This window comes from Orycteropus afer, unplaced genomic scaffold (genome assembly GCF_000298275.1).
Source record: "Orycteropus afer afer isolate SDZICR_OR568_19922 unplaced genomic scaffold, OryAfe1.0 scaffold00166, whole genome shotgun sequence".
NCBI classification, from domain to species: domain Eukaryota; kingdom Metazoa; phylum Chordata; class Mammalia; order Tubulidentata; family Orycteropodidae; genus Orycteropus; species Orycteropus afer.
In genome coordinates, this window is record NW_006921753.1 from 837338 (window position 1) to 864055 (window position 26718).

Genomic DNA, 26718 nt, shown 5'->3' on the forward strand with positions numbered 1-26718 from the left:
GGATCACAAGGGTGAAAAGTAGTTATGTTTGTTTCATCTGCGATAGGAAATCAAGAGGTATTCTTTAAGCCGATGAATCAGGTAATAGCAGTTTAAGCATAATTTTCTTTGTTAGCTGTCATCAAGCAGCCTCTGAACTTAAGGTGATCCCATGCACCATCCCCATCATCAGTTAGGGATCAGACTGTCGTGATCCATAGAGTTTTCATTGGCTGCTTTTCAGAAGTAGATAGGCCTTTCTGCCTTGTTCTTCTTAACCTGGAAGCTCTGCTGAAACCTGTTCAGTCAGCCTCATAGTAACTCTCACGCCTGCACTGGCAGGTGGGTGGTGACTGCACATTAGGAGCATTGACCAGGAATCAAACCTTGGTTTCCTGCATGGAAAGTGAAAATCCTACCACTGTTGGGAGCTCTGGTGGTATAGTGCCTAAGGCATTTGACTGCTAACCAGAAGGCTGGCAGTTCAAACCCACCAGTTACTCTTTGGAAGGAAGACTGGGCAATCAACTTCCATAGAGATACCGCCTTGGAAACCCAAGGAGCAGTCACTATCAGTCAAATCGACTCAAGGGCAGTGAGTTGTTTTTTTTTTTTTCTTGTCTGTACCATAAGCATATTTTTTAATACTAAGGTAAACCTGTGAAAGATAATGTTATCAATAAATATCAGGCAGTGGAAGAAGTGCAGAGAAATTAAACACATTTTGCCACTGTTCAAGAGAGGTAACTTACAGAGATACATTCTAAAGATAAAGAGGACTAAGAGTATTAAATAAAGTTATGATATTATAATAATCACTGGATACCAAACTAGGATATCACCACAAGGAAGTGAAGGCCCTGCATACACTATTTCATTTAACATTTCATCATTGTAGCTTAAAAATAATCATATCAACATATTAGCTTAAAAATTACTTATACCATATGTTCAAGGAGAGCAACTACTATCCTGCTCCCTAAAACACAGTGAGGGCCAATCTACCCTCAGAATCCACTGAAGCTCTGGCCCGGAGCTCTGAAATAGACAGAGATGCTGCCAAAGGCTGAAATTGAACCTAGATCCTGGGACCTCCAGGTGGGGAACAAAGAGTGTTTAGAAAGGGGATTAGAGGGCTTTGGAAGCTGGAAGCAGGAAGGGTTTGACGCAGTGTTTTCAAAAGACACTGACTCTATGATCAATATGGTGGCATTGAGTAAGAGAAAGACAGAGAAGTACATGGGAGGTACAGACAACAAAGATGAACCCTTTTGCACATACAGTACTGCGTTGTCAGTGAAGGCAAACTTGGGTGGGTATACAGGTGGATAGATGGGTGGACAGGCTGAACTAGTCAGCATGTCTACGAAGCAGGGAGTGTACCCAAGAACATATATAGGGTTGGCAGGCAATGGTCCTATAAGTTTATGTGTATGATTTGAATTCCCAGGTGTATGGTAGAGCTGACAAGGGGCAAGGTTGTAGTCACTGTTTGGTCACAGCCAGCTACCCAGAGGGACCGAGTAGTTGAACCTGTGGGCTCGGGACCATAGTCACAGGGGACAACAAGCTCAATTGGCATAATATACTACACAAAACATTGTTCCACCCCCTACTTTGGCGAGTAGCAACTGGGATTTCAAAACCTTGCAAGCTGCCATCTAGATGCAACGATGGGTCTCTCCTCGTCCAGAGCAAAGAAGAATGAAGAAAACCAAAATTCATGGAAACAATCAGTCCTAGTGACAGGGACACCATTTGATCTGCAGCCTATACAACTATGAGACCAGAAGAACTAGATGGTGCCCAGCTACGACTGTCAACCACTTGGAAGGGGATTTATGTAGGAGATCCTGGATAGAGAGGGATAACATTGTGGAATAAAACTCAAAATCATTTGGAGGAAAAAAAAAAAAAAAAAGGAGGGACCAGGTTTGCTGGTCTGATAGAGCGTGGTGGAACCACTGAGACTATGGCTCCTAACTGCCCTTCAGGTCTGGAATTGAACCTACACCTGTGGCTTCCAGCCAAACAAAAGACAGGCATATGAGTTGAACATTTAACTGAGGTAGATACACCCCTTAGAGAGAACAATCATGGGAGAAAGAAGGGGTGCTTATGCACAGAGAGACATCTCAGGGGGCAGGAGTGCATGGAGGGATGGACACTGGGAAGAGGTAATTATTGGGAGGAAGTGGGAGGGGAGCTGTTGCATTGTGGTAAATTATGGTCAATGTCATGAGACAAAGTGTATGTGAACTGCTGTATGGAATGTGAATTAGCTCTGTAAATTTTCACCCAAATCTATAATTAATTGGACTGTTTTCTCTTGCCACTGTCTAATCACTGATAATCAGAACAGCATTACAGCTACCTAAACTTAAGTGGACCCCTTAAACAATTGTTGCTGACAGTAAGCTACTTCAATATCTCTCTGTCAGAAATGAAGAATGTTGAATAATTGTAATCAGTCAACTGGAAGTTATTTTTACTTACATTTGCTTTTCTTTTTTCCTCCCATAAAAGCCTCAATTTATACTACCAAATAGGATCGCCACCACTTGCCAAACTTCAGCACCTAAGGTCAGTAATTACAATGTTGTTGCGTTGTTGTTGTTATGTGCTTTCAAGTCGGACCGACTCATAGCGAGCCCTCCTTGGGTTTCTGAAGAAGTATCACTACAAAAGTAGATTGCCCCATCTTCCTTCCGAGGAGTGGCTGGTGGGTTTGAACTGCCAGCCTTCTGGTTAAAAGTCAAGTGCCTTAGGCACTATGCTACCAGAGCTCTTAGTAATTAAAATACAATGGGATAATTTGTATCTTGTTTCACATTAAAGTATAAGCCTTATCAAGGCTAAAGGTCATCTTAGTTTATGAGGTTCAGAAAGTGAAGCACTAATAGATTTTTCTTTAACTGCCATCATTTTTTTTTTTTTTCATACTAGGGTAATACATATATATTAGGGAAAAATTGGAAAATAAAATAGAAATAAAAAAGAATTGAAATCACCTATTGTCTTACTGCCTAGAAATGATCATTTTAAATATTATAATATGTTTTTCCAATTTTTTTAAGGCTATGCACATAAACATGTGTGTGTATGTTTGTGTGTGTGTATAGGGAGACAGACAGAAACCCCCATCCCCCAGAGAAATGGCTTAGCACAATAGTTGCAATGATGAATTCAAACATGTTGACAATCATGAGGATGATGCAGGATCAGGCAGCATCTCTTTCTGATGTATGTAGAGTTGCCATGAGTTAAAGTGAACTTGAAAGCAGCTATCTATTGATAATATATGCACACATATACACATACACACATATATGTATATCAACCCAGCCATATCCAGAAGGTATGTGTGTGTGTGTCAGTCTATGGATGTATATTTGCTTGGAAATATGTTTTATATGTAGTATCTACATTGTTTCTCGTGATTGTTAAGTGTCATTATAGCCTTCAAATGTTCACTATTACCTAAAACTGGAAATTTACAGAGATACATTTTGAACCTTTAGAGCTTTTCTATTATAGTAATCATACATACAAAATATTGGGAACTTTTTATAATTTTAATTATTCATATTTCTTATAGGTGGGCTTTTAGATAAATAGCCAAGCTTTAGCCAAAGTTTAAATAAATCAATTACTGATATATGCACATAATTTAGTAGCTCTTTGTGGTACTATGGTTAAGGTCAGAAAAAGGTCAGCAGGTTCTAACCTATCAGCTGCTCCATGAGAGAAAGATAAGGGAGTATGCTTCCATAAATATTTATAGCCCTGGAAACCCTATGGAGATCACTATGAGTCAGAATCGACTTGATGGAAGTGGGTACATAATATATTTTATATTTTTGGCATTTCTCAACTATTTATTTTAAACATTGGAGCCCTTGTTTCCAGAATATCTTCTTAGTTTATATTTTCTTTGTTTATATCTTCTGATACTATGTCAAGGAATTAGGGACCCAATAATAAATTGAAACTCGTACCATCTTTTAATTCAAAGCCCCACTTTTACAGTAATTTATGTAAGTGTTGCAGTGCCTAAGACATTTGACTGCTAACCAGAAGCCTGGTGATTCAAACCCACCAGCCACTTCTCAGAAGGAAGACTGGGCAATCTACTTCCATAGAGATACCACCTCAGAAACCCAAGAAGGGGTCACTATGAGTCACAGTCAACTTGATGGGAGTGAGGTTTTTTGTTTTAACCTAAGATATACCTGAGATCACTACAGAGCTGAGTTGCAGAACCAGTTGTACAAAATAAAATAGAAAAACCCAAACTCACTGCCTTCAAGTCATTTTACAATTCATAGCAACCCCTCCTTGGGTTTCCGAGGCAGTATCTCTACGGAAGTAGATTGCCCAGTCTTCCTTCTGAGGAGTGGCTGGTGGGTTTGAACCACCAGTCTTCTGGTTAGCAGTCAAATGCTTTAGGTACTATGCCACCAGAACCAGGTGTAGGGCCTATCAATTTTATAGAAAATTATTACTGAAGTCTGAGAATGAAATCAAAATTTTCCTTCAGGAGTGGAGATCTATAAAAATTATCTGTCAGTAATTGCCCAGGGAAATAGATTAAAATAAATGGTGGTTTACATGAACAAAAATGGGAGCCAAATAATTTCATTACCACCTTTTAATTCAAAAGAAAGAAAAATCCTTAACCAGTGTATATTAGTTCACTGGTGAATAATAATGCATTTAGGGCTACCATATCACTCAGTACCCCAAACTCTAATAGTCAAACTTCTCATAGTCATTTTTGTAACCATTTTAATAGTCTAGTAGACCTAACTTCTAATAGTCATTTTTACTTTCTTACAAGAAACACGTTGCGGATTTTAAATACAGATACTGACCTTGTGTATCATTTAATGCCTGTGGGTGTATGTGTATATGTATATGTAAGCTTTGACCAGTAGGCACAAGTATTCTAGTTCTCTAAACAAATATATCCTTCATTAGTTAAAGTAGCAACTAGCAAGGGGTAAAAACCCAAACCAAACTTACTGCCATCGAGTGGATTCCAACTCATAGTGACCCCTTTTGGGTTTCCCAGATGGTGAATCATTGTGGAAGTAAAATGCCTCATCTTCCTCTCATGGAGTGCCTGGTGAGTTTGAACTGACAAACAGCCTTCTAGTTAGCAGTCAAATACCTTAGGCACTGTGCCACCAGAGTTCCTTTAGCAATGGGTAGGGAGCAAGATATGATGTGAGAATAGGAAAGATATAAGCCCAGTACAAACTAGGTACACAAATAGAAGTGAATATCTGTGAAGGAGGATGTCAAGGTACAAAATATGTTCTCAATCTGGGGTCTTGTACATCCTCAAAATAAGACGATTTCTTAACTCAGCCCATTTCTGCAGCTATTCCTAAATCAAATTCTTGATGAGGCGTTACAGTGGCATACATTTCCAGAAACAAAACACAAACTCACTGCCATCGAGTTGGCTCCAACTCATAGTGACCCCTCCTTGGGTTTCTGAGGCAGTATCACTACAGAAGTAAATCACCCAATCTTCCTTCCAAGGAGTGGCGGGTGGGTTTGAACAGCCAGCCTTCTGGTTGGCGGTCAAATGCCTTAGGCACTACATGACCAGAGCTCCTAACACCTATTTTTTAAGCTGCTGATTTTTAAATTTTTTGTTAGTAGATTATTAATAAGAAATATCACCTAATGTCATAAGGCTGTGAGGGAAATAGTAATTAATTACAAATAAGCTGAACACCAAAAAATAACAACTTGTTATTTGTTATTTAAGGAAAATACCAAAACCCAGAGAATCAGGCCTTCAAGTGGTGACTTGAAGCATGAGTTCCTTCCATCCTTCAAGCTTTCAGTCAGCCACAGAGGCTGGAAAAGAAACACAGAAGAGGACTCTGATATAGAGTTCATTTCAGAGACTAAAATTATGAAAAAGACTGTGAAGAAAGTGAAATCTCAACCATGCAGATATCCAAGAGCCCCACCAGAACATATCAAACCAGCTGAGAGACCTCAGGTGCACTTTTTTTTCTTTTCCTTCACAAAATGTATAACAATTCACTTGTTCTCGAAATAGCTTTTGGTAAAAGTTTTGCTTCATTTTCACGTTTTTAAAGCACTCTTATCATAGAATACAACTTGCAGTCCATTTTTCCTGGATAAACTCCCAATTTCTTTTCTTTTTTCCTTTAAATGATATTCTTTCTTTTGGAGAAAAGTCAGATTGCTAATATCAGTGCAATGTGCAGAAAGCACAAACTATCTGAAGGCCTCCTTGAAAAATGCATGGTTGGATAAAGTATTTTAAATGTGTTTTTAAGAGAGAAATATTCATGTATGGTAAATCATACATGAATTTTATATTCCATACTTCATAGGAAAAATTCTTAGCCAAATAATGAACAGGAGGTTATCCCTATAGTCAAAGTTGTGGAAAAGTGAGATATAACATCAATATACAACTAATTGTTGAGACTTATATATATATATATATATTTATATATATATATATATAAAATACCCTAGAATTTCCATGTATCCAAATTAGTTTATTTCTGTTAAAATAATCACTATATATTTGCTGTTATGTTTTTATTATTTAATTCACTCTGGAGAATTAGCTTTCAGATCCAGTTTTTCATAATAATAATAATAACTACAATTCAGTGAACATTTGCCATGTGTCAGGTACAAAGCAAAGTGATTACCGATGTCATTTCATTAACTACCAGCTTATACCTTTTATGAGCCAAAGAATTATTGCCTACTCTATCAACCTTATTCACAAATTTGACTCCTAATGTTCTTTTTATTATTTCCAGAAATTAAATTCACTTTTAAGGGAAACTATGATTTACCATGAAAAATATTCAAATAAATTGCTATAGGTTCTGAAAGTAATAAGCTAATTTGATACGCAAATACTTATTAAGTTTCCACGTTATGTAAGGCATTTTGTGTCTTACATAGGGAGATAAGCTATTTTAGACATGGTTCTTTGAAAAGAAATTATTTTGCATAATAGTCACATTACAGAAATAATCTCATTCATTCCTTTTGTAATATTTTTGGCAAGTGGTGTCCAGCCTCTTGAAAATATGTAGTGATGGAGAATTTATTACCTCCTAAGGCAGTCTTTTTCTCATTGTATTTGTTGGATCCTCTTAAAATATTTGAAATCTGAACCAAATGTCAAAGACACCCATTGTCATCAAGTCAATTACAACTCATAGCAACCTTATAGAACAGAGTATAACTGCCTTATAGGGTTTCCAAGGCTGTGATCTTTATGGAAGCAGACTGCCACATCTTTCTTCGGCAGAGTGGCTAATGGGTTTGAACCATTATCTTTTCAGTTAGCAGCCAAGTGCTTACCCATTGCACCACCAGGGTTTCTTATTTGAAACCGAGGTCCCCATAATTTTGAAATGTTAGTCCTAAATCTTCCCTTGAGTCTATATAAACTAACCTGAATCTGTCTACAATTACTGTAGAATTTTAATTGTTTCTTTGAATATCATATTTGAACACTGAAGCTCATATAGTAACAGACACATGTTTGTAACATAAAAAACAACTTTGTCACTTTATAGTCATAACCTCCTTCACCCTAATTTCCAGAAAAACTCAGTAACTGTGCAGTTTCAAGATTTGTGTTTAGTGGTTTATTCTGTGGGGATGTTGGATGCTCCAAAGTCATGTAAGTGATTGAGAAGTTCAGAGTGTTGCCACTTGTTAGGGTAACACATTCTAGATATAACATAGAGATACACTTAGTGTAGCATTTACTATGTATATGTACTTAATGAATATTGAACATCTTCTATGTATAATTAAGTACACTAACTACAGGATTCACCTGTGAGTAAAACTATATAACTATTTCCATAGAACTAATGGTCTGGAGAGGGAGGCAGACAATCCCATAATTACACAAACAAATGTAAACTGCTGCTCTGGCAGTTTTTATGAAGAGTATATGCTATAGCATGAGCACTTTTAATAAGGGATTTGATTACCTAAGAGGATGGGAAAGGCTTCCCTGAGTGACCACTGTGCTTTTACAATTAAATTCTAACTAAACTGGTAAGAGGAAAATAAAAGTATTTTCAAGCAAATGGAAACAGTGTTTGCTAAAGGAAACATGGTGAATACAAAGTGCTATACCTTCAGAAGGCAGCTATGACAAGGCCGTGAGATGAAAAGGGGTGTGATATGACTAGAGAGTGACCAGAACCATGTAGATTTTATAGCATTTAATATGAGGTTTTGTATTTGTCCTAAAGCAGTGGGAAACCATTTCAGGATTGCAAGCACAGAGTAGTGTGATCAGATTCCTTAGACAAGATCACTTTGGCTGAGTATGGAAGAAAGATTAGTAGAGAGCAGAATGAGTGGGCTGAGCAGTTAGGAGGTTACTATAGTGGTATTCTCAAGAATAACTGAAGTGTGAACTAGAATGATGGTGGAGACAGAAAGACATGTTTTTATGTGAGTATGTTTGTTTTAAAGAGATAACAGTAATAGGTCTTGGCAATCTGTTCGATTTAGAGGGTGAAGCAGAGGAAAATGTCAAGAATGACTACTGAATTTCTGGCTCTTACACTAGATTGAGTAGTGATTCTGTTCACTAAAACTGGGAATCCTAGAGGGTGACTGAGTTTGTGGGGAGAAGCATGAATTCAGCTTAAATAGTTTGAGACTTCCTAGAAGATATGTGAAGTAAAAGATTGAATATATGACTCTGAAACTGGTGACAAACTGAGGTATTTTCCTGTAGGGTGGTGTTATGGAAGGAACTATGTCCCCCAAAATATATGTGTTGTAAATCCTAATCTCTGTGCCTGTGGTTGTAATCACATTTGGGAATGGCCTGTCTTTATTAATGAGACGTGATTAATGTTGGGTATTCTTGAGTCAATCTCTGAGATATAAAAGAGATAAAACCAAATAAGAAGCAAGAAGTAAGGGAAGAGAGATACTGAGCCACATGAAGATTGCTCAAGAGCACAAGCTCAAAAAGACAAAGACCTTCTGCCAGAGCTGATAAAGAGAACCTCCTCTCAGAGCCAGCATCCTGAATTCAGACTGTAGCCTCCTAAATTGTGACAAAATAAACTACTGTTTGTTAAAGCCACCCACTTTTGGTATTTCTCTTATAGCAGTACTAGATAATTAAGATGGTAGATAGTAAAGCTAAGAATGAATGAGGTTGAGAAATAGGAAGAAAAGGACTAGACAGAAATTTGAGGAGTTCTCAGGTTTTATGGCCAGCTATCACAGGATAACGGTGCACAAGTGATTGTAAAGAAACAGTCTGAATGGGCAAAGGAGAAATCAGGAGTTTGTTATATTATTAAAGCCAAAAGAGAAAAATAAGAGGTGGACAGAGAGGCTAAATTCTATTCTAAAAATCATCTATTCACTTAATGACTTAGGGTAATAGGGATGATCTAAATAGAATTTTTATTGTTGTTGGAATGACGAGGGTTGAAACCTGTGTAGAATGTCTTGAATCAAGAGTAGAAGGAACAAAAATAGAGATAAGTTCTCTATCAGCTCCTGGAATGGTAAGATAACTTCATTTGAGAAAATTTCTATACTTGAGAAGTGATGTTGATAAATCACAAGAAATGTCTTATAAGCACTGGAAAAATGAATTTAATAGTGTCTTACACTGGAATTAAGGAACTCTGGTGGAGCAATGGTTAAGGCATTTGGCTGTTAATCCACAAACCACTCCATGGGAAAAAGATGTGACCGTCTGCTTCTGTAAAGATTTACAGCCTTGTAACTGCCCTATGGGGCAGTTCTACTCTGTCCTATAATATTGTTATGGATCAAATCAACTCAATGGCAGTGGGATGGGTTTGCTTTTGATAAACGGCAATTGAAACAGTTTTCAGTTACGTCAGAACTGTTGTGAAAAATTCCTAACATTTTCTAGCAAACAAAATATTTGGTATTACCACCCTAAGACAGATGAGGTTCAGGAAATGCAATTAATTTTAATATTCAACTAAGCAAGAGAGAATTAGGAAGGCATTTAAGCTTAGAGTAAATCTTTTCACACTGTCCAAAAGCTTAATAGTAATGGTGCTGTAATTAGCTACTGTTTTAGCTTACATGCACTAGTGTTCATCTCTATTAACATAGATGATTAATTAACTGTTCTTCTGGATAATTATTATTATCCCACTCAACCTTTCTAGAAGATTCCACTTTCTTTATCCTAAACAACTTTTTCACCCCTTTCCTGAAAACATAGCTCCTAACAAAATTAAATTACTTATTATTTCTTACAAATGCAACTTTCAATTCCTTTGAATTTTCTCTGTGACCTTTGTCAATGTGTTTCCCTCAAAAAACATATATTAAACAATTACTTGGGGCTGAGTGTTAGGGATTGAAAGAGGAATAAGACACAGTCCCTGCCCTCAAGAAGCTAAAAGTCTACCTCTAATCATTCTAATCAAGGGAGACCTTTCCCTAGCTTATAAATTTTCAGTGATTTTCTGCCTTCTCAATCATGAGAACTATTTTTCAGTGTCAAAAAATTACAATGACTTCAGCCATCTTAAGTAATCCTAGCTATGCTTGATATCTTTGGGTTAAAAGTTACATAAGAGGAAGCCATCAGAGATACTTTTAAATGAATGTATATCTTATTCCCTCCAGTAACATCTACATATGTTTTATGAACAGTGTGTATATCCGTATGAGCCATTATTTATTTCAGTATACAGATAGTATTCATGCAGATCCTTTGCAAAATACGGCCCCTTGTTTCTACCATTAATTTCATACTTAATTTGCTTTGTGGCATTCTTTTTCATTGTTGCATATTGTTATTTAACCCTTATATGAGCTTATCAAAATCATACACATCTTGAGGGAAAAGATCAGAAATTGATCTTTTTCTGTATACCGTACAGTAATCTGCATTTGACAGAGGCTGATGAAGGAAGGAAGGATGTTGATATAATGTATACCACTGATTGCTACTGATCCATGTATATATATTTTTAAATACCTCACTATAGGCTTCTTCTTGGGAAATGAAAAGGAAGCAGAATCAAAACCTTATGCAGGAATGTAAGGCACTGATTGAAGTTGAAACCAACAATGATGATCCGGATATAATCCTGGTGAGATAAACTTTACTGTCTAAATGACATTTTGAGATTTTCTCACATTCATAAAGATTAATGTGGTGCAGTGCCTAGGGCATTTGATTGCTAGGTTGCCGGTTCAAACCCACCAGACTCTCAACAGAAGGAAGACTAGGCAATCTATTTCCATAAAGATTTACTGCCTCAGAAACTCAATGGGGGTCGCTATGAGTCAGAATCAACTTGATGGCACTGGGTTTGGGTTTTTGGTATAAATCATTGCACATTAGTGTCAAAGTAACACAGACATCACTTAGCTGAATAATTCAATTTTAGATGTAGAAACATGACTAAGAAAAATCAAGTAAATTACTTGTCCAAGATTACACAAAGTAGTAGGGGTGGAACTAAACCTTATACCCCCAATCCCTGTCCATCAGGCTTTCCATTTTAGTTACCAGGGTGATAAAGCTCTGAATTAAGTGACTTAGTTGTTATCGTTTGTAAAAACAAGATATTTTAATTAGAAGACCACTAAAACACTTTGCTGATTCCTTGGAAATGAAGGTAAATACAATAAGGAGCGCTGGTGATGCAATGGTTAAGTGCTTAGCTGCTAACTAGAAGGTTGGTGGTTTGAACCCACACAGTGGTTCTATGGAAGAAAGACCTGACCATCTCCTCCTGTAAGAATTACAGCCAAGAAAGCTCTCAGGGCAGTTCTACTCTGTAACATAGGGTCGCTGTGAGTCAGAATTGACTCAACAATATTTAACACCACCACCGCCACCCAGGACATGAAGGAAGGAAATGCTGTTTTCAAAGATAAAATGGTCAAAATTTAATTAGAACCCAGAAAGGAAGGCAAAACTGCAACTAGTGTTGTAAGTAACACCACCTCTATTTACTTTAATTAAAAATGTGATAAAGTTACACCTGTGATTTATATTACTAAATACCACTTGCTTTGCAGAATCTTCAAAGTTTTTGCATGTATTTTCTGTAGCCACCTCTTTGTTACCTAACTTTGCACAGAACTTTTAGCGAGTGTTTTTCATGAATCAGGTATGATATCTCTATTAAGATTATTGTTTTCATGTAATGTTTCTCAAGTTCTTATGTTATTTGTGTGTGTGTTTTATGATGTATTTGTGTCCCTGTAATTCTAGCACACAGCTTGTTTTCATTCTCATGATGTCTAATTAATTTGGATAAAAATGCATTACCCAGAAATGGACATTAATTTTTGTTTGGCTCTAGTTGCAGTAAGGGGGCACCCAGGTGGCACAGTGATTAAAGTGCTCAGGTGCTAACAATTGGTTATTTGAACCCATTAGCTACTCCACAGAAGATAGATGAGGCAGTCTGCTTCCATAAAGAAACCCTATGGGGCAGTTCTACTCTGTGCTATCAGGTTGCTGTGAGTCACAGTTGACTTGACAGCAGTGGGCTTGGTTTTGGGTTCGATAATAACAGTAATACAGGTAATAAATAATTATTCTGAGTGTTTGTAGTTTCTTAAACTCAGAAATTCTAAAAAAATCTTCTTACCCTCCTATGCTCCTTCCTAATTATCTTATAATTAGCATGTGCATGTGTGCCTGCATGTGTGTGTTTTAATTCTGACCCTGTGCCTGCCATATTTAAAGAATTCAGGAGGCACTCACTTGAGGAAAAACAATTCCTACTACACAGGCCACCCCACCCCTCATCAAAGTGGTATTTATGACTTTGTTGAATTTACTAGATTCCAAGGCCTTATTTTCAGGTGTAATGAGCTCAAAAATATTATCACGTTCAGCACATCAAAGAAAACCCATCTCACAGAGGTGATTTTTCATTGTGTAGTCTCATGAGACAGTTGTATAAAATCACAATGGCAGTTTAGTCATTGAAAAGATAACTATAGTGACAGCCCCACTGGAATAAACATATTGACTTAAACTGTGCATTCTCCTTCTGTATGCCAGTCTACATGTGCTGCCCAATTATGATCTGACAGCTGCTGGTTGAGCTAGGGGCCTGAATATTTAAAGGGCATCCAGCTAAGACAGCCTGCTGAATCCTGCATCCACCTCCCCAAAGTGAACCACAGGAAGGACATTATCAATGTGACTGTAACACTGTAAGGACCCTGGCTGAGGCATCCTCACCCTGTGTCTACTATGCTCCTGTGACTCTATAGATTTTCCACTTTGTATGAAGAACAACCCAATTCTGACTGACCTATCCTTTCTTTTGCTATGTTAATAATATCCATCAGTCTGATTTTTGAAAAGATTTTTTCATATAAGGATGCTTTATAATCTTCTTTTGGGGGACACTTCATTCTGACTACTTTGTTGACAATTGCAGAATTTCAAGTGAACTGGTAATAATATTGATTATATTCCACATGTGTATTTAATCTTTAATAGTACTGATTATGTTTATATAATATTTATATTTAATAGTATTGATCATGTTTCATATTTATATTTAATCCTACCCATTGTTGATTGTTTCAGTTATATGATCATTTGTTCTCCAAAATCATAACCTTATCTACATAGCTAAGTGTTATAACAGTTTGATTTATTTTCCTAACATCTTCTCCCTCCCTTCTTCCCTCCTCAGTTCTTGATTAAATGTTCAGCATATTGTTTTTTCACTAAGGTCTATGATCTATTGAAACTACATTTAAAAACCACATAATTCTGCTATTTCTTCTTTTCCCGGTAGAATAATCCTTATTTCCTAGTCTTAATGTCTCTCTGTTCCACACAATGTATCATGTTTAACATGTTCCCCAATTACTCATATGGTCTTGAGCTTCATTTTCCTTTTTCTAGTTGTAGATCATATACTTTGTTGACTTTACACACTTCTATGGCATTTCCCCTTTTTGGTATTAATTTATGCTTGGCCTTTTAGCCAACTCAGGCATTCATTTTCAAAATTCATGCAATGAGAGTATTCTTGGTAAGATTTTGCATGCCTTTTGTAGCTGTGGAAGTTTCCAACTGGGATTCAATTTAAGCTCCAGGCATATTCCAGAGATTAAAAAACTGTCATGGAAATAATGATGAATTCTTTTAAGGGATGTTAATCCTTTTCAAAACACCCTCGGTTCCTTCCCAGGTGGACCTTTAGTCTGGGCTATCATTTTGCACTGCAGCAAAATTCTTTCATTATTTTTCACAATCTTGTTAGCACACACAACTGCAGTTCTTACCACCATTAAGGTAACTAAGTTTGCTGCAAAAGACCTTTTTTTAAAGTGTCAAAGAGCAAAAAGTCACTTTGGAGGACTAAATTGCACCTGACACAGGCCATAGTATTTTCAATCACCTTATATGCATGCAAAAGCTGGACAATGAATAGAGAAGACAAAGAGGAATTAATGCATTTGAATTATGGTGTTGGTGAAGGATATTGAATATAGCATGGACTACAAGAAGAATGAACAAGTCTGTCTTGGCAGAAGTACAGCTGGAATGCTCCTTAGAAGTGAGAATGATGAGACTTCATCTCATGTACTTTGGACATGTTATTATCAGGAGGGACTGATGCCTGGAAAAGCACACCATGCTTGGTAAACCAGAAGGTCAGTGAAAAAGAGGAATACCCTTAATGAGATAGATTGACATAGTGGCTGTAACAGTGGGCTTAAACATGGTAAAAAGTGGGAGGCTGGCACAGGACTGGGCAGTGTTTTGTTCTGTTGCACATAGGGTTGCAATGAGTAGGAACCAACTCAACAGCACCTAACAACAACAGTGCAATCCAAATTTATTATCTCTGAGCCTGTAAAACTTTATCATGCTGAAATCCTAGTATGTGCGCACGTGTGTTTTCTACTGGAGCTAGCCTCTTCTCATTGTATGTGATCATGATGGAATTCAGGAGGACTCCAGGAACAACATTATTAATGTGACTATAATACTGAAAGGGCACTGGCTTCCCATGTGTCATGTCACTGAAGCCCTTTAATAACCAGAGAGGTAAATACAGTTTTCATGCACATTTTACCAATAAGAAAATAAAACTTGGTCAGGGTCATACCGCCAGGAATGGTCACCTTGAACCCCAGCTGTTCAACTTTGGCCCCCACTTTCTTAACCACTTCTCATTATAAAATGTTCCTTTATCTTCCATTCCTATAACTCTACATCAATTCAACCAACCCATTCCACACGGATTGGTTGGAGTACCCAAATACAGTTTACTCAGATGTAAGGATTTCAAGGTACCAAACATGTATTGCATTGATAAACAATGATCACTTTGGCTCAGACAAGTTTTCAAATTTTCAACAATGAGCATTCTCTAACTGTCTTGAATCAATTAAAAAAAAGTCCATTGTTACCCCTAAGCCATAGTAAGCTAACATCCCTTCTCAACCTTTTCATCCATTCTTCACTCTACATATGATCTATGCAATGAATTATTTTCTGCTTCATCCCTGGATCTTCTCTTTCCAGTCAACATAGTTACATAACAGTCAGCATTATCTTTTCAGAGTCTCCATTAATTCCTGGCTCCTGAAAAAGAGAACTCTTGCCCAGGATGATCACTCTAGTGATGTTTGTGGCCATACATTTACAGACACCACCTTCCCATGAGTAGGGGTTGCCTTGTCTTTGATCTCCAGAAAACCTGTGTTTCCAATCTTCTATGCACAAAACTCATGCCTTGCCCTCTCTTTTAATGAATATTGGATATTCTGAACTGTTTTATGTCTGAGGCCCTTCTAAAGCCATAGGTAGAGTTCAAATTTGTCCCAGTTAACTGCTGATGGGGAGGAAATAGAAATTATTTTATAACACCTCTTATCAATGTGCCAGCCTCTGTCAAGAGAATCCATGTCTATGTAAAGATTGCTACAACTCAGTTGTTACTGGAGAAGTCCCCCATAGCACTGTTGCAATTAAAGGTTTGTCTGGGATGCACTACTATGTGCTAAATTGGCAGATAAACTTTAGTCCAGGCAAACTTTTGGTGTATGAGCTCCATACAGCCCCAGGACTGAAGATGCATCTGTTGTTATGAATGCCCTTCCAAAATGATGCTTTTTTATTATCAGTTGTCACTATACCATGCTGAGCAGAAGCAGTAAAAATAACAAGGAAGTAATGAGACAAGATACCAAGCATTTTATCAAAGAGGTAAGCAGCCCATTCAAGTGATGTCATCAGAGAAGATACTAGAAACAGATATACAAGTTACATATTGTGTGGGATCTATTCTGAAAGGAAACTGAGAAAAATTAGACAGACAATCACCAGAGATGGTTGGTTAAACAAATGATCAGTCTGAAGAAAGCTGTGAAATTCAAGAACACCAGGAGAATAAAATTAGTAGTGCCAACATTAAGTTAGGGAAGTTGGGTAAGAACAATTTAATGAGAATCAAGTCAGAATGAAAAAAGTACTCACTTTAATACACACGTGAATGTTTGGTGGAGCACATACTCCAAATTGACATTGTGCAAAATTTCTGACTTTAATTCCTAGATTCTTGCATTGGATTTTTTTTCATATTTTACAATAATTTATTTTTCAGTTAATACTCTGAATATGAATGGCAGACACAGATTACTAAAACAGTGAAAAAACACCTATAATGTGGTTCTATCAAGTAAATTTAGACTTGCCTTTTTAATAACCAGAAACTATACTACCATTTTTGGTTGCATTGACTTTGACCTTTTGTCGTCTGTGGTCTTTTAAGTATTTTTTTGGCTTGAAGGTAGTCTCAAAAGTAGATTAGCAGATGGTCATTTTATTTTCTCAATTTGTAGTCAATTTAAAAACTTGATGCCCAGATCACCACTGACAGATGCATTTTGAGAGTCTACCAGGGGAGCTTTAGGTGTTTATTATAAAAGATGTGGCCTTCAGTACCTAGCACAGAGTGTGGGCTACAATCTGGTGCTCAAGGAACACATACTTTGAAACCTGGGAGAGCCGGGGCTTGTTGAGACTACTTTGCTTTTCCTGGTCTTGCAAGATTTCTGCCTCTGACAGGGTGTAGTCTTACCACTTTTCTATTATCTCTGTTCAGTATCCTATCTCATAAACACCCAGAAAATGTTTCTTTTTATTTTGGAAGACTGGAAAAGAAACTAAACCATTTCTAAATTATTTACATGCTTACTAAATTTATGTACAGATATGTGCATAAACTATTCAAACAAAGATGGGCTAAAATTCACATTTTAATAAAAACATCCATCATCAACTGATGAGTTTTTTTTAATGAAGTTATTAAAACAATTTTCTATGTCTGTACCCTTGTCAGAAAAATCTTGGTTTCCTTTAACTTTTCCAGATTCTTTCAAAGCCTTTATATAGCTGTAAACATGTGATTGACTTAAAGGTTCAGGCACTTTTACTGGTATTCATCAGACTTTTCTGTCAGATAAATTTCTCACTGGTCAATGGCTCTGAAGGAATAAGTTTTTTTTTAAAAAAGAAATATTTGTGAAAATTAAGGAATTTATGATCTTATGTTCTCAAAATGTGACTATCTCAAATAATAAGAAAAAAAAATGAATACTATCAAAATCTTTATATGGTCAAGTTAGCGCACTTCAGTAAAATGCTTAAGGGAAAACCTTGTGAGAAGAATGTTTTGCTTTTGTATACACATTGAAGCTGTTGTGTGAGGAAACGCTTCTCTATTCTTCAGGCAAAACAAGAAATACTGAAGGAAAGACTTTCAAAGAAATTAAGGAGTGGATTCTGAAAATTGTAATAATGTATCAAAATTACAAATAACTAATACAAAAACTAAAAATTAAAGATAAGGAGACAAGTAAAACTTCCCAAGGCAAGGAAAACAGTATACTTTGCTAACCTTTACTGAAAATAAAGGAACTTATTAATGTCTCTTATTTTCTTCCAAATTTACAGATGTTGTTCTTCACTGGAAAAAAAATTACAGGCAAAACATACACACACACACACACACACACACACACGAACAAAAAAGGCCAACATGTAAAGAATAGATGTACTCAGAGAACAGTAGTGATGCACACAGTATGCACTGTAACAATGCCCAAGGAAGTAGAAAACTGAGCATTCATCTCTGACCCATATTTCTCTGAACTATTTCTGGCTTTCACATTTGCTCTTCCTCATATTCTGGTTGCAATACCGATAATTTTATGATACTGTCTGTATCTCGCAGTTCCTGGCTTTCAGAGGATTCTTATTACATTGAAGTAATGGTTTTAGTAGAAACTATTTTGAGTTTCCTTTCTCTCACTGGTTTCTGCCTTACACAGGTTCCAGCTTTCCCAAGCTTTACTGTGCAAAGGAATGAGTGGATGGAACCATCTCCCTGTCTCAAGACTGAGCTAACTCCTTTACTATTTCACCAGGCCAGTTCTCTGGGGCAACTTTCAACAGAGGATAGCTCTAGCTCAGCAAGCATCAATGTACATCCAATCCCTAAGATTCATTCACAAAGTCTCCATGTTGTTATGTTGTTGTTATTTGCCCTCGAGTCGGCCCCGACTCATAGCGACCCCTCCTTGGGTTTCCAAGGCAGTATCACTACGGAAGTAGAATTACCCAACCTTCCTTCCGAGGAGTGGCTGGTGGGTTTGAACCGCCAGCCTTCTGGTTAGCACTCAAGTGCCTTAGGCACTATGCCACCAGAGCTCCTAAGGTCTCCATGGTAGGTTTTAAAAGCTGAGAAACTTCTAGAGGAGCTGATGAACATTTGAGGTCTAGGTTCATGCTCTCTGGTAGAAAAGCAAAACAACCTCAGGTACCCTGTTTTGCATCAATACTACATGCCAATAGGAGTGAAAAGGTTACTCAATAACCAAAAAACAGGCAAAAGAAGAAAAGCAAATAATCTATATAGCTTGTCCTGAAATCACTAGCATTCACCCTAAATGAACATCTCTTTTTCTGACTCCTAACAGAAAAGTTAAAGGGAAGCTGCATTGGTATTGCAAGCACATGATTTTACATTTTTGAAGTTACTTTAATTTCAAAAGCAGACTATCTCTCACTCAACTTCCCTATTGATGAGTCTATCATTGCCTCTGTATGAACCTGTATAACCCTGTGATTATTGCTAACAATACCAGGAATCTCGTAAGTAGAGTCAACCCCTTCACTAGATACAAACTAGAGCTGCAAGAATTTTGGAGGAAAAAATGTCTATTCTCTCCCTACATAACATCATTTATCAAGTTAACAACAGATTTAAAAACCATGTGTGATACAATCCTTGACCTAAAGCAAAATCTCATGGAAGATTTATAATGAAGCTAAATATTCAAGTTCCTGGGTGTGAACTACAAACAGCCATGCACCAACTAATCAAGACAAATTTATTAAACAATACTATGGGAAAGATTTTGAGACACACATATATATGCATACATATTCCTTACACTGAAGAGAAAGACACTCAATGAGACACTCAATGAAAGACTTAAGAGAAAGACACTAAATGGATTGACACAGTGGGTGCAATAATGGGCTCAAACATACCTACTATTGTGAAAATGCCTCAGGACTAGACAACATTTTTTTCTGTCATCTATGGGGTTGCTATGAGTCAAGCCAACTTGACTGCACCTAACAAAAATCATGATACGAAGGAGCAGGTAGATAAGAAGATAATTTTACAGAACCATAAGATGCATTGCCTTATGAAGAGGAGAAAGGCTCTTCACTCAGACAGATCGAGGTTCAAATGCAGACCTACATGCCATTCGTTAGCTGTTATCAACTTTTATTGTGTGTGCATGCAAAAAACTGTTACCATCTAGTCAACACCAACATATGGCCACCCTATACAAGTCAGAGTATGGAACTTTACTCCATAGGGTTTTCAACCGCAGACTTTTTGGAAGTAGATCAGCAGACCTTTCTTTCAAGGTGCCTCTGGGTAGGCTCAAACCTCCAACCTTTCAGTTACCAGAGGACAACTGGCATGTTAACCATTCATACCACCCTAGTTGGTACAACACTTGATCTTTCAGTTTTCTTATCTACAACTGGGAAGAATAATAGCACCTACTCTTAAGGCTATGAACATTAATGCCATGATGTGTTTGTGACAAAATAAAGATAATTCTTTGTGTTATGAAAAATATTTTTTATCTAAAATACTCCTTCTGTAATTCTAAAGAGGGCAGATTCAGCCTTTATTGAGTGAGCCAGGAGATGAGAGACAAGAATGAAAATTGAAATATTGAAATTTCTGTGTGAGAGAAGAAGGAGACCTAGGGAGTTATGCCGGAGATGTAATCTCAGAAGCAGAAAACACTTGAGCTGTAAGGCAGGTGATGCTATTGGGAAAAAAAAAAAAAAGTGTAGAGAGATGAGGCAGCTGGCAATTGAAGGGGTGTAAATAGAAATGTTCCATGGTGAGGTATGTTTGTTGATTGTAATAATTTCCTCCATTTCTCAGTACAATATTCATGAAAATCTGTATTATTTATTAAAGCTTTGTAGATTTGCATTTGTTTTGGGGAGATGGGCCCAATTTCTGGATCCTATTTCAAAGTTTCATGGCAAGAATCAAGGATGAGACAAGAATCTAGTCTTATGTGGCTTATATAGATAAGGTGCTTGACTTTTAATGACATTAATAAACTGTGCATAGTTTATTCTTTGAGGGTTTTTTTTTTTTTTTTTGTATTGGGGTCTCTTAATGTGTGCTGTGATGCTGTAAGCTATGCTACTAGGTATTTAAAATACCAGCAGGCTCATCTATGGTGAACTGGTTTCAGAGAAGCTTCTAGACTAAGAAAGACTAGGAAGAAAGACTTGGTGATGCACTTCCAAAAATTAGCCAATGAAAACCTTATGCATCATGACAAAATATTGTCTGATTGACTGGCTTATGGCACATCAACCAGAGGTATCAATTAGTGGATGTAGAGGACTGGTGAGGGTAAGGGAGATTAAAAGGCACATTAGCCACAGTGATGAACTAAACATGGCTGTGATTGTAAAAGAATGATACAGGACCAGTCACATTTTGTTCTATTTTATGTAAGGTCACTATGAATCGATAGTTGATCTATCTATCTACATCTATCTATCTATCTATCTATCTAACATCTATCTATCTATCTATTTACTGTTAATAGTTGTTCAGCGGAGGGAGAAAATTAGTATTGTTGGAATTACTAAAAAAGATATTTTTGAGAGACTAGGACTTGTATTTGCCTTTAAAACTGGATAAAACATAAGGAAGGGAAGGGAAAGGGCATTCCAGGAAGAGAGAACTGTGTGGGCAAAGGTGTGAAGGGAGAAGTACAGTACATGTGATGCTGATAGAAAATTCAGAAGACAAATATTTAATTATGAACAAAAGTAATTGTTAAGAAATATTCAAGTTAAGAGTAATTTGGAATTATATTGAGAAGCACTTTGAAAGTCAGATAAATTTTATACCCAAGGCAGTAAGCTCTCAAAATCTCTGGGAAGGTTTTGAGAAGGAATGTTTAATGCTGGAGATTTTGCTTTAAAAATTAATCAGGTTGTAATAAGGGAGTTGGACTGGAAAGAATAGAAAGGAATACAAGAAAACCAAGTAGAATCCTTTTCCATGAGAGTTGTAGTATAAGAAAACAAGGAAAGCTTGAGACATTATGATGGAAAAATAGCAAGACATAGAAAGGAATATGGAAGAGTAAACCATGAAAGCAGTTCTGAGATATGATGGCAGTCTGGAACCAAAATGGTAGCAGAAGCAGGAACAGGAGAGTTGACAGAGGAAGTCTGACTGAGTAGGCAAAGATAGTGACGGAGATTTGAACTTTTAGCAAGATATCCAGCAAGAATGTCCTGAAAGTTACTTGGTAATGACTGGAGAAAAGGTTAAAAGTTAGGATTTATAATGTTGATGAAAACCGTCATGTGCGTAAAGGTGGTAATTTAATACCTGAATTGTTAATAGTTTAATTCAGGGATCAGGAGTAGAAAGAAAAGGTAAAAATGTAAATGGCCAAGGGATAGTTAGAACACAGATGGTGATAGAAATAACAAGAGGAAAGAATTCCAAGAGGAACTACTTCTTCATCCTTTCCCATCTCATTAAATGGCACTACCACTCAGTTACTCAGGCCAAACCTTGGAATCCTCCTGAATTCCTCTCCTTTGATACCCCACACTTGGTCCATCACCCATGTTACTGAATCAACAATTAAACATATAACTTATTCAACCATCCCCATGGCTACAACCCTGGCTAACTCATCACGTCTTACGAGGGCTTTAGCAGCGCCCTATAAATTATCCTGATGTTTCTCTTGTCTTCCACTGACTAAAAATCAGAGCACTCTATTTAATATATGCCAGGTCATGTCATTCTCATTCTTAGAACCCTCCAATAGCTTCGTCTTACACTCTATACACTTCAGTATCCTGGCTGTGGCTTCTAAGGCCCTAGATGACCTGGGCCTGCCTTCTATGAAAGCTTACCCTCTCTCACTGCTTTCTAGCCACCCTGACCTTCTTGCACCTCCAACAACCTAAGATTGTTTTTGCTTCACAGCCTTTTTTGTTACTGTTTCTACTGCCTGGTAGAAATAACCCATGTATGCACACATTTTCATGACTTGCTTTTTTAACTTTCTTTATTCATTCTGGGAGTATCTTGAATATCAGTTACTATCTTAGACATTGGAAATACAGGAGGGTGAAAAATAGACAATACCCTTTGCCCTTACAAGGAGTTCTGGTGGTGCAATGGTTAAAGGACTCAGATGCTAACCAAAACGTTGGGATAAAGATGAAGCTGTCTGTCTACTTTCATAAAGGTTTGTAGCCTTGGAAACCCTATGGGGCAGTTCTACTCTGCCCTATGTGGTCACTATGAGTTGCATTTGACTTGATGACAGTGGTTGGGTGGTCTTTGCCCTCACGGCACTTCCATTCCAGTAAATGAATTAGAAAAAAAAATTAGATAAATTAGAATATATTTTGTATGGTTGAAAAAAATAGTAAGTGCCAAGGAGAAAGATCAAGCATCTTGATCTTGATAGTGTCAGTGTTGGGTTCAGTGGGGATGAATTGCAATTTTATATGGAGTAGCCAAAAAAAGTCTGCACTTAGGTGATGTTTGAGTAAAGACTGGAAAAAATTTGGAGGGATTTTTACCATGCAGAGAATAGGAAACCAAAAACACAGAGACGAGTATGCCTGGCATGTTTGTGGGAAAGTGACTAAAGCAAGAAATGGAGAATATGAGACAAGAACAGAAAAGCAACTGGGTCAGATTATGAAGGAATTTAACATTGCTCTTCTCTTACCTGTGTTATTTTCCTTTACAGAAATTTCATTACGTGGTATCATATTACCCATTTATGTTTTCATTATTTAATCTCTCACACACACACACCAGGAAAGAAGATATATAAAGACAAGGACTTTGTACTGTGAACCTATATTAGGAACTCAATAATTATATTCATGAAATTAATGAAGGGGAGGGGCCAAGTCCATTGTGTTGGTTATGGCAGAGTGAAAACAGAAAGGGCCTCTGAATTTTATAGTAAGGCATTTACTGATTTACAAGCCTTTATGGATCCTTGATAATAGGATGTGCTTGAGGTTGAGGTAGGGTGCCAAAGGAATAGAAGGATAGAAACTAGATAAAGTTATGTTATCCAGTGCTTCAGCTTACTTAGCAATTGAATTAGATAGTTGTAGCCTGTGGTATGATCATATTTCCTCCCTCTAACTTATTTGTGATTTATTCTTAAATAGATACTTTGCAAAATTAAGTGTGTGGTATTATGCTGATACATTGCATCCCTTGGAGAACTGATAAATCCCACTCTCCTTGCCGTTAACACAATTTTAATTAAGGTGTCTTAAACCCCATGTTAAGACTTAACTATAATCTCATTTACTGTGTGGGAGGTGTTCTCTGTTTCATGATTTAGGTGAAATTTTAGGAAAGAGATAGCCCTAAACTGCAGAGTAGTAAACACTGTTAAGCCTAAGTGACTGAAGAATATTTCTACAATGAAAATGAATTAATGTACGTGAAAGAGTTTTGTAAATAGTATCAGAAATGTACTAATAGTGTCATTGAAAAGACAACTGCATGTTTCTTGTCTTAGCGTAGAAATTAAAGACCCTCAAAGCTACTTTGTTGTAGAATGCAGAATCCTATGAAATCAGAAATTTACACAATGCTATTTAAAAGGAAGGAGCTCTGGTAACATAGTACCTAAGGCACTTGACTGCTAACCAGAAGGTTGGTGGTTCAAACCCAACCACCACTCCTTGAAAGGGAAGGTTGGGCAATCTACTTCCGTAGTGATACTGCCTCGGAAACCCAAGGACGGGTCGCTATGAGTCGGCACCAACTTGACGGCACATAACAACAACAATAACAACGACATTTAAAAGGAAATATCTGTAGACTGCAAGTTGTTCACCCAAAATATTTTAAACCTTTTTATACTTTCAATTTAAAAGACTGAAATAAAAGAAAGAAAAATCTCTCCTGCAATAGGGATGGTAGATTTGTACAAAGTAACATTTTTGGTGCTGGAGGGGAGCTTATTTGTTCCTAATGGAAGCAGTCACAAAAAGGCAGAGTTCAAAGAAAACCAAATACTAAAATAAAAAAGTAGTTTATTGAAGCTGCATTAATAACAAACCACAAAAGTTCCCTACTGAGAGAGCTGTCATTCTTTGTTAATCATGGATACTTCTATTTGGTCTGATTTTCATCATAAGAAGCAGTTACCAAATAAAATTAACACATCTTGAAAAATGTTGATCCCCGTTTATGAATCATTCTTCTTTTGGAGTCCCTGGATGTGACAGTGAATGTGCTTACCTGCTAAACAAAAGGTTGGAGATTTGAATCTATCCACAGGTGCCTCTGAAGCAAGGCCTGGTGATCTACTTCTGAAAAACCAGCCACTAAAAGCCTTATGGAGCACACAGTTCTACTCTAATATACACGAGGTCACCAAGAGGCAACTTGTTTTGTTCTGTTTTCTTGTAAACTTACCGTGTGGTTGCTGTAAATCTTAGTGCAGATAGTCTATGCTGCTTATAAAGTGATCAAAGAAATATTTAGTCCTAAGGGGGAGACACTTAATAGCAAAATATCATGTGGACACGTCAGAAGAAAACTTTAAATATTATGTTCTATCACAAATTATTAAGGAATTCATTTTAAAGTCATTTTTAAGATTTTTGCCAAATGAAATTTTTTGAAAATGCATTTTGATGGCTTCCTAGAGTATGCACTTATTTATAGTATATGTATAAAAATATTTTGAAGTGGGCAAAAGTATCTTAGGACCAATCTTATTTATTTTTCCTACTCACAAGACTTTTATTTCTCATGATTTGAGTAAAATAGAGGATGGTAGTGATTAATAGCTATACAGTTATTTCGTTGCTAGGCTACATGTGTGCCCATTTAAACTGCTTTCTGACAAAGCACTGTTCCCAGAATGCTATGAGAGAATAGACTTTTCTTTGCTGGAGGAAAGGAAAAGGAGAATTTCCATCCTCACCATAGCAGGTTAGAGAGGGCATGAAAGGTGAAGGATATATACACACTGGGCAAGCCTCAGAAAACAGCTCCACGTCTTACACAGGGGTAATGAGAGGTGAGGAACATGGTTGTGTCCCGAATGTATTACAAGATCATCAGTTCAAGCAACAGATAGGCCTTACCCCTGTCTTCTTCACTGTTCCCTTTGTTTCATTGCTTGTTTCCTCACCTCCTCATAGATTTACAAAATGCATGAAGGATATACTTTGGCCTTTTGTTCCTGGGGTTCATACATGCACACATAGATACACACACAGTCATAGATGTGAAGAAGTCCATTCTCAAAATGTGTTTGCTTTGTGTGGTCCTACTAATCTGGCCATTACAGGATTCCAAAAACAATGGCAGACATGGTTTCTGAATGACACACTCCCCCTTCCCACTCCTTCATTCAAAAGTGCATACACATCACATCACTTCCACATGTTATCAGCCCTCTTGTTCCAGCACTCCATACAATAAGGCTCTGCAGCCCTTTTTCATCAGGTTCCCTGAGATTCTTTCAGAAGATAAGGTGTCCTATGCTCTAACACTTCTGTCCTCATAGGTAAGCTCCCCAACATATTCTTACCCATTATGCTTTGTTACCCAAGACCCCAGGACCCAACATCCACCAAAGGTTCAGTTGCACTGATTTGGAGCTCACAATGTGTCTGGTGTGCAGCAACCATGGGTGTGATAAGCCTCCTCAAAACAACTGAGACTTGATAGTTGCTCCTAATGAAGCAAATACTTGACTCAATTACTGGAGATATGGCTACTTCCATGTAAGATACAATTTTTAAAAATATTTGTGTAAATTTAAAGATACTTTTAAAAACTGTAGAAGTAAATATGACAATGACATTCATTCCTGCTGCTGCTGTTGTTGTTAAGTGCCGTCGAGTCATTTCTGACTCATAGCAACCCCAAGCACAGCAGAACGAAACACTGCCCGATCCCGCGCCAGCCCCACAATCTCTGCTATACTTGAGTCCATCATCGCAGGCACCGTGTCAATCCATCTTGTTGAAGGCCTCCCCCTCTTTCGTCGACCCTCCACCCTACCAAGCATGACATCCTTCTCCAGGGA

The 26718-nt window shown here is 37.2% G+C and overlaps 1 protein-coding gene across 1 annotated transcript in view; it reads left to right on the top strand.

Moving 5' to 3' along the window:
• The window catches only part of MORC1 (MORC family CW-type zinc finger 1), a 306881-nt gene that overhangs the window by 231757 nt on the left and 48406 nt on the right, over positions 1-26718 (top strand). Inside the window, exons 16-19 of the mRNA XM_007946578.1 lie at positions 2506-2562; positions 5762-6001; positions 6199-6273; positions 11028-11132. Of these exons, the coding sequence (XP_007944769.1) occupies positions 2506-2562; positions 5762-6001; positions 6199-6273; positions 11028-11132 (477 nt within the window). The remainder of the gene's footprint in view (positions 1-2505; positions 2563-5761; positions 6002-6198; positions 6274-11027; positions 11133-26718) is intronic.